General features: G+C 39.9%; 1 protein-coding gene across 1 annotated transcript in view; it reads left to right on the top strand.

The window, feature by feature from the left end:
• Positions 1-9,601, top strand: part of LOC112077566 (GTPase IMAP family member 8-like) — a 27,502-nt gene extending 17,901 nt beyond the window's left edge. The window contains exons 4-6 of the mRNA XM_024144063.2: positions 7,314-7,427; positions 8,241-8,330; positions 8,449-9,601. Coding sequence (XP_023999831.2) covers positions 7,314-7,427; positions 8,241-8,330; positions 8,449-9,341 — 1,097 coding nt within the window. The 3' untranslated portion in view covers positions 9,342-9,601. The remainder of the gene's footprint in view (positions 1-7,313; positions 7,428-8,240; positions 8,331-8,448) is intronic.
• The last annotated feature ends 427 nt before the right edge of the window (positions 9,602-10,028 follow it).

Below are 10,028 nucleotides of genomic sequence, written 5' to 3'. Positions count from 1 at the left end.
ACTTCTAACTCATTAATCAAAATGGCACCAAACATATACATTGAACCCCCCCCCCCTCCATTTGTTTTGTACACTGCAGCTATTCGCTGTTTATTATCTATGCATAGTCACTTCACCCCATGTACAAATGACCGCATATCTACCGTACAGCTATTAGCCTCGTTACTTTGTTATGTTATTGTGTTACATTACTTATGTTAATTTGTTTTACTTTAGTTTATTGGGAAACATTTCTAACACTTCTTAACTGCACTTTGTCAAGGCGCTTGGAAGTAACCACTTACCGGTAAGTCTACACTTGTGTATTTGTGCATGTGACAAATAATGTTTGATTTTGATTGTATTGACGTCTGTTGATTCTCATTGCTACAGTATTAACTCAGTCTACTGCGACACTTAAACCCACTGAGGTTTTGCCCCACTCCAACCTCTTAATTTCCACATCTTTATATGCCAGGGGTCGTTTCAGTCTTTTTGAAGACCATTGAACCCTTGAAAATTACCCCTGTTTAAAACACCGAATATAACGGGATCTACTACTGTGCTGCTACCACCGTCAGACACAATGCTAGTTACTGTCACAAGCCATCTTAAATCTCCTTCTTCTTGACGTATATATTTCCAACGCATTCTGTCTCCTGTTCTTTCCTCCACCTCTCAGAACAAAACAGACTTGTACCAAGAAACAAAGAGGTATATACAGGAAGTGTAGAACAAGATCCAATTAATTAGTCTTGTTGACAATATGAAACACGATACAACAATTGGCCTACAACTGTCACCTAAAATCATCAAAAACAAGCCTTAATTAAAAATGTAAACTTCATACAGCCTATATAACTACCTTTATTATTCTTATTATAAATCACACTTATAATCTTATCCCCACCTATAAATACATACACTGACCATTTAATTCTATTCTATGTATCCCCACTAAATCATACCACCTACCTATTAATCTTATTCTATGTATCCCCACTAAATACATACACTACCATTTAATTTAGCTATTATCGCCACTAAATACATACAACACCATTTAATTTATTCTATGTCATCCCCACTAAATACATACACTACCATTTAATTTATTCTATGTATCCCACTAAATACATACACTACCATTTATTTATTCTATGTATCCCACTAAATACATACACTTACCATTTAATTGTATTCTATGTATCCCCACTAAATACATACACTACCATTTAATTTATTCTAATGTATCCCCACTAAATACATACACTACCATTTAATTTATTCTATGTATCCTCCACTACAATACATACACTACCATTTAATTTATTCTATGTATCCCCACTAAATACATACCACTACCATTTAATTTATTCTATGTATCCCCACTAAACTAATACACTACCATTTAATTTATTCTATGTATCCCCACTAAATACATACACTACCATTTAATTTATTCTATGTATCCCCCACTTAAATACAATACACTACCATTTAATTTATCATGTATCCCCCACTAAATACATAACACCATTAATTTATTCTATGTATCCCCACTAAATACTACATACCATTAATTTATTCTATGTATCCCCACTAAATACATACACTAACCATTAATTTATTCTATGTATCCCCACTAAATACATAACATACCATTTAATTTATCATGATATCCCCACTAAATACATACACTACCATTTAATTTTATTCTATGGATCCCCACTAAATACATAACTCACCATTTACATTATCTTATGTAATCCCCACTAATACATACACTACCATTTAATTTATACTAATTATTCCCCCAACTAAACCTACACTACACCTACCATTTATTTATCTCTATGTTCCCCACTAAATACATACATCACCATTTAATTTATACTGCAATTACACCCCACCTCAAAATACATCACACTACCCATTTATTTATCCTAAATGTATCCCACTAAAGTACAACACTACCATTTAATTTACTAATACATCCCCACTAAATCACATACACTACCATGTTAATTTATACTAAAATATATCGCCCAAGTCTTATGGCTTAAGCTGTTAAGGAGCCTTTTGGTCCTAGACTTGGCGCTTGCTGTGCGGTCGCAGAGAAGACAGTCTATGACTTGGGTGACTGGAGTCTCTGACAATTTTATGGACTTTCCTCTGACACCGCCTATTATCTAGGTCCTGGATGGCAGGAACCTTGGCCCCAGTGATGTACTGGGCCGTTCGCACTACCCTCTGTAGCACCTTAACGTCAGATGCAGAGCAGTTGCCATACTTGGCGGTGATGCAACCGGTCAGGATGCTCTCGATGGTGYAGCTGTAGAACATTTTGAGGATCTGGGGACCCATGCCAAATCTTTTCAGTCTCCTGAGGGGGTACAGGTTTTGTCGTGCCCTCTTCATGACTGTCTTGGTGTGTTTGGACCATGATAGTTTGTTGGTGAAGTGGGTACCAAGGAACTTGAAACTCTCTACCCGCTAAACTACAGCCCCGTTGATGTTAATGGGGGCCTGTTTTGGTCTGCCTTTTCCTGTAGTCCACGATCAGTTCCTTTGTCTTGCTCACATTGAGGGAGAGGTTGTTGTCCTGGGACCACACTGCCAGCTCTCTGACCTCCTCCCTATAGGCTGTCTCATCGTTGTCGGTGATCAGGCCTACCACTGTTGTGTGTCGTCAGCAAACTTAATGATGGTGTTGGAGTCATGTTTGGCCACGCAGTCATGGGTGAACAGGGAGAACAGGAGGGGACTAATTATCAAGTATACCGGTACTAAGTATGCCGCCTTATCTCAGCTCACTTCTCACCATAGCAACACCCACCCGTAGCATGCGCTCCAAAGCCAAAACCTCCTTTGCTCGCCTTTCCTTCCAGTTCTCTGCTGACGATGATGGGAACGAATTGCAAAAATCACTGAAGCTGGAGACTTATATCTCCCTGTCTAACTTTAAACATCAGCTGTCAGAGCAGCTTACCGATCACTGTACCTGTACACAGCCCATCTGTAAATAGCACACCCAACTACCTCATCCCCATATTGTTATTTAATTTTTTTTGCACTTTTGCACCCCAGTATCTCTACTTGCACATCATCATCTGCATATCTATCATTCCAGTGTTAATGCCAAATTGTAATTATTTTGCCGCTATGGCCTATTTATTGCCTTACTTCCCTAATCTTACTACATTTGCACACACTCTACATGGACTTTTTCTATTGTGTTATTGACTGTACGTTTGTTTATCCCATGTGAAACTCTGTGTTGTCATTTGTGTCGCACTGCTTTGCTTTAATCTTGCCCAGGTTGCAGTTGTAAATGAGAACTTGTTCTCAACTGGCCTACCTGGTTAAATAAAGGTGAAATAAAAAATACAATAATAAAGAAGTACACACTCCTGTGGGGCCCCCGTGTTGAGGATCAGCGTGGCAGACGTGTTGTTGCCTTAACACCTGGGGTGTTGCCCTTCAGGAAGTCCAGGATCCAGTTGCAGAGGGAAGTATTTCATCCCAGGGTCCTTAGCTTAGTGATGAGCTTCGTGGGCACTATGGTGTTGAACGCTGAGCTATAGTCAATGAATAGCATTCTCACATAGGTGTTCCATTTTTCCAGGTGGGAAAGGGCAATGTGGAGTGCGATTGAGATTGCGACATCTGTGGATCTGTTGGGGCGGTGTGCGAAGTGGAGTGGGTCTAGGGTTTCCTGGAGGATGCTGTTGCTTTGAGTCAGCCTTTCAAAGCACTTCATGGCTACCGAAGTGAGTCCTACGGGGCGTTAATCATTTAGGCAGGTTACCTTCGCTTCCTTGGGCACTGGGTGCATACACGTCTTATCTTTATACATATGAAATTATTGGTAACACTTTACTTGACACCCAGCRTCATAACATGTTATGAGACGGTTATAACCATTTTTTATTTTTATTGATCCTTTATTTAACAAGTCAGTTAAGAACAAATTCTTATTTACATTGAAGGCCTACACCGGCCAAACCCGGATGACGATAGGCCATTTGTGTGCCGCCATATGGGACTCCCAATCACGGCCGGTTGTGATACAGCCTGGAATCGAACCAGGGTGTCTGTAGTCTGCACCTGACAATAATGGGCTACTCTCCCTTTTATTTACCTGTCACTCTCCTGTCATGTCTCTGATATGAGCTGAGACGGCAAGGAAGGAATCCATAGGACTCAATATGATCGATATGACAACAGCCAGTGTCAAATTCAAAACAACAGAAATCTCATAATTAAAATTCCTCAAAAATAAAAGTTTCTCATACCGTTTTAATGGTAATCTTGTTTTTAATCCCACCACAGTGTCCGATTTCAAATAGGCTTTACAGCGAAAGCACCACAAACAATTATGTTAGGTCAGAGCCAAGCCACAGAAAAACACAGTCATTTTCACAGTCACTTTTATTCACAAATAGAGATAAAATGTATCACTAATCTTTGATGATCTTCATCAGATGGCACTCATAGGACTTCATGTTACACAATACATGTATGTTTTGTTTGATAAAGTTCATATTTATATCAAAAATTCTCAGTATACATTGACGCGTTACGTTCAGTAGTTCCAAAAACATCCGGTGATTTGGCAGAGAACCACATCCATTTACAGAAATACTCATCATAAATGTTGATGAAAATACAAGTGTTATACACGGAACTTTAGATACACTTCTCCTTAATGCAACCGCTGTGTCAGATTTCAAAAAAGCTTTACGGAAAAAGCAAACCATGCAATAATCGGAGAACGGCGCTCAGAAAACAAATACTTATATCCGCCATGTTGGAGTCAACAGAAATCAGAAATAACATTATAAATATTCACTTACCTTTGATGATCTTCATCAGAATGTACTCCCAGGAATCCCAGTTCCACCATAAATGTTTGATTTGTTCGATAAAGTTAATCATTTTATGTCCAAATAGCTTCTTTTGTTAGGGCGTTTAGTACACAAATAACGTTCCAACCGGAGAATTCATATGTCTGTTGAAAAGCAAAGGAACGCAGCTCCCTCTCATGTGAAATGCGCGTGACCAGCGCGTGGCTCTCTGCCAGCCCTCTGACTCATTCCCCTCTCATTCGGCCTCACTTCACAAATGAAGCCTCAAACAAGATTCTAAAGACTGTTGACATCTAGTGGAAGCCTTAGGAAGTGCAACATAACCAATATCCCACTGTATCTTTAATAGGGGCTGAGTTGAAAACCTACAAGCCTCAGATTTTCCACTTCCTGTTTGGATTTTTTCTCAGGTTTTTGCCTGCCATATGAGTTCTGTTATAATCACAGACATCATTCCAAACAGTTTTAGAAACTTCAGAGTGTTTTCTATCCAATACTACTAATAATATGCATATATTAGCAACTGGGACTGAGGAGAACGCAGTTTACTCTGGGCACCTTATTCATCCAAGCTACTGAATACTGCCCCCAGCCATAAGAAGTTAAAAGCTGCATAACCAAGTCCAAATTCGTGGGCTAGAAGAACCATCCTCACATTTATATTAAATGCCCTATCTCCCCTGGAGCACTCCTGTAACCTGGAGGAAAGTGTGAACACTCCTCCTAAATGCATCACGATCACCTTCAGTGTGCACATTCTATCCTAACAGAATCCCTGGTTGGTGGGGTCTATGGTGTTTTTCAGTCCAGTGTTCAGACACTTAGGGCAAATCAAATCACGTACAAGTTGGTTTATTTGTGACGTGGAATAAAAGCAACTGTTGGCTGGCTGATGTCTGGTTGATCGTTGCTATCTGTCAACTTCATCTCAACTAATTTGTGACGCGCTGCTGCCTGCTACCTCCTTTTCCTCCTCTACCTGTACTACCACTGTCTCGATCGGCTGATCAGGCAAATGTTTTCTTTCATTCACTGCTTTTCTCGTATTGGCTTACTGAGATCGCCTATTTTTATTCACATACTGTCGGTATATTCTTGTAGATTTTCTCATTTTGTCTCTCTTTACGTGGATTCTTTGCGGGAGATATTTTCAAACAAGAAAGTGCTGCGCGGGACGCGAGGCATTTTAACCAATCAGATTGCCGGAAAGGGCGTTTAAATACCAGTAACCAATCGGATAACTGGAAATTACTCATCTTTCAGCGTGAAGTACTACGTCTACAAAGGATATATCCATTTATGGACCAAAATGCGCCTGAAAACTAGCTTTAAAAAATAATGGTTGATATGCTACATGTAACGGACGTCGTCGGGAGAAGGAGAAGAGTACCAAGGTGCAGCGTGGTAAGTGTTCATATTTTTTTATAAAATACGAAACACTTGACAAAAMAAAAAAAACGACAAACGAACAGTCCTGAAAGGTGAAACAAACACTAAACAGGAAACAACCACCCACAAACACAGGTTGGAACAGGCTACCTAAGTATGATTCTCAATCAGAGACAACAATAGACAGCTGCCTCTGATTGAGAACCACACACTGCAAAACACAAAGAAATAGACAACATAGAACACCAGACATAGAATGCCCACCCAAACTCACCAACCAAATACCAACCAAAATAGAGACATAAAAAGGATCTCTACGGTCAGGGCGTGACACTACATGAAACATGCTAACAAAAACTAAACGTATGCTAGGTGTAGTTGACGGAGTATACAAATACAAATATACAAATCAAGTATTTATATACATTTTTGTCGATTTATTTGTAAATTTTATGGAAGTTATAGTTGCAAAATATCCCCAAATCTGAAAATTGACAGATGGAAGTAAAATCGAATTTTTTGCCTGTGGTGCCTGGCCTTAATATGTCATAACAGCTGACATAACTTGTCATAACCTGTCATAATATGGTCATAAGACTGTCATGATACATATATTTAGACCTGTTGTGACATATCTTACATTATTTTATGGCTGGTTATGACACCTACATATGTGAAAAATGAAAGGCGGAAAAATAAATGGAACCATTTCCCTCTTTGACAGCTAGGTTTTATGGGTAATATGACTCATGCTGTGGTACTCTATGTATAAAGTTACAACAACAGTTACATTTCAAAATGCAGTTTTATTTGTTATTTCATTTTATCCAAAGACGTGGCCTATCTTATGATTCTGACAAGCAGCCAAGGTTGAACGTCGATACCCAATCAAAATGCAGATTTTGCCTGTCCTGAGTAGAATAATGTTTGCCTAGCAACATTCTCTCATTGGCTAGAATTGAGTACGTGCTGGGAAAATGAAACTTAACAGAATGTAAGCTGCAGCACAATGGTATTGTAAGGTGCAGCACTTTAGTTTTGCATGAGTTTTAGACCATTCCATTGGTCGTTGAGGTAAATCTCCACCCACCTGGGGCACCTGGCTMTGCAAAACCAGCAGGACCACTGCTTCAGCTCTCTGTGACAACAGCAGACAACAATATACAGATCCGTGCAACCACAGTAAAAGTGAGTACTCAACTTAACTACCTTACTAATTAAATGTTGTACAACAATCTACTTAAAGTATTTGAATAACTGTTGCACAATATYAAGTAGACATTTTATTGATAACATGTCTGTTAATATTTATGTGTAAATAATCATAATCATCATAATCAATCAATCATCATCAATCAATAATCATAAATAATCATATTTATGTGTAAATACAGATTGCTGAAACACATGATGTGGTTAGCTGATATGTAAAATACCTATCCAGGCGTTGTAAGATCTGGTGTCAGCAACGTCAGAGCAGAAGAACAGAGGAACACATGCTTTGTGTTCAGACACCTCCTGATTTACACATTAAGTAGTGGTTTCAGTTATACTGATTCCACTTGTTTATTGTCTGAACTCTTCCTGTCTGTCTACACAGTAGATGTGCTGTTTGATGGTAATGGGACACCACCTCTAACTGGGCTATCTGGTCTTAACAGCAGCAGCCAGGAAACTGTAGAATAGTAGCCACGTTTAGAATGTCATTTGATACGCCCCATATGAGTACATTATGTTCACCTGATGTAGGCTACTTTGTTAGGGAATGTAATTTTTCTTACAACAGTTATACCACATAACATTACTMTTTTTATAGTTTGTAGTTTAATAGTTTTTATCAGTTGAAAGTCAAATAGCTGAGAAAAATATATAATTGAGTTTATTCTCATCTGTAAACATTGGAACTCTGCCAAACACTCTCAGATGAGTCATTGAAGAAATGTGTACTTTTTATTTTGTAATGAGGTCATCGTCTGTTTCCATGTTTTTGACTGGCTGCAGTAGTAGTAATGGCACGAGGAAGAGGAAGGACTCTGAGGATTATGTTCCTGTTGACACTCTGTCTGCAAGACTTCACTGGTCAATGCCAAGGTACGCACACACACACACAGACACAGACACACAAACACACACACACACACACACACACAGTGTTCAGAAGCCTTTTATCAAGACACTATCAACTCAAGCACTTCTTGTCTGTTTCCAGTTTCAGGGCAGCTCTCTGACCTGAGGATAGTTCTGGTGGGGAAGACTGGATCAGGGAAGAGTGCAACAGGAAACACCATCCTGGGGAGGGAGGGGTTTAAAGAAGACTCCTCCCCTGAGTCTGTTACCTCACACTGTATGAAGCAGAGTGGAGTGGTGGCTGGAAAGAAGATTAATGTGATTGACACACCAGGACTCTTTGACACAAAATTGACTGATACRGAAATGAAAAGTGAAATAGAAAAGGCCATCTACATGTCAGTCCCAGGACCCCATGTGTTCCTGCTGGTGATCAGACTGGGGGTAAGGTTCACAGAGGAGGAGCAGAACACTGTTAAGTGGATCCAGGAGAACTTTGGAGAAGAAGCCTCAATGTACACCATCTTGCTGTTCACACATGGAGATCAACTGAAGGGAAAATCAGTGGAGGAGTTTCTGGCTGAGAGCAAAGAKCTACGGAAACTCATCAATATSTGTGGGGGCAGATATCACTCCCTAAWYAATGACAAGAGAARAGACAACACTCAGGTTACAGAGCTGCTGRAGAAGATAGAGRAGATGGTGAAGAAGAATGGAGGAAAACACTACACCAATGAGATGTACCAGGCGGCCCAGATAAAGATCGAAGAAGAGGAGGAGAGGAAGAAACAGGAAGAGGATAAGATAGAGAAAGAGAGGCAACAGAAGGAGAGAGAAAGGATCAAAAGAGAAGAAATATTGTCTCGATGCAAGATATCAGCATTGGTCAGTTCGGCCGTATTGGGGTGGGGATACAAATTCTCCTCTCCATTGTGGTTAGCAGCAGGGTCTGTATCAGCCATTTTTGAAGGTTATCAATGCATGGACGCCTATTTCAATTGGGGCGGTTCTGACTCAAAAGAGCACGAGGAATAGAACTTCACCATCTCAGATTGTTCTGAAGTTAAGATTAGTTTTCAAGCTATTTTTTGGGGGGGGTGGAAATATAATTTGATCACTGAGAAATTAAGCTAATTGACTGCACACAAATTGGCTATTTTAATTGATAAGATATTCAATAAATATACACTATATATACAAAAGTATGTGGACACGCCTTCAAATTAGTGGTTTTGGCTATTTCAGCCACACCCATTGCTGACAGATTTATAAAATTGAGCACACAGCCATGCAATCTCTATAGGACAAGACATTGCAGTGGAAGGCACTTACTGAAGAGCTCAGTGACTTTCAACATGGCACCGTCATAGGATGACACCTTTCCAACAAGTCAGTTCTTGAAATTTGGCCCTGCTTGAGCTTGCCCTGGTCAACTGTAAGTCTGTTATTGTGAAGTAGAAACGTCTAGAGCAACAACAGTTGCAGCCGCTCGTCTCTGTCCTCGGTTGCAACACTCATTACCGAGTTCCAAACGGCCTCTGGAAGCAACGTCAGCACAGGAGCTGTTCGTCGGGACTTCATGAAATAGGTTTCCATGGCCGAGCATCCGTACACAAGCCTAACATCACCATACGCAAAGCGTCGGCTGGAGTGGTGTAAAGCTCGCCGCCATTGACTCTGGACAGTGGAAACACGTTCTCTGGAGTGTTAATCAAGCTTCAC

Source organism: Salvelinus sp. IW2-2015, unplaced genomic scaffold (genome assembly GCF_002910315.2).
Source record: "Salvelinus sp. IW2-2015 unplaced genomic scaffold, ASM291031v2 Un_scaffold4708, whole genome shotgun sequence".
Classification (NCBI taxonomy): Eukaryota; Metazoa; Chordata; class Actinopteri; order Salmoniformes; family Salmonidae; genus Salvelinus; species Salvelinus sp. IW2-2015.
The sequence above is the reverse complement of the archived record's forward strand: the minus strand, read 5'-3'. Positions and strand labels throughout refer to the sequence as shown.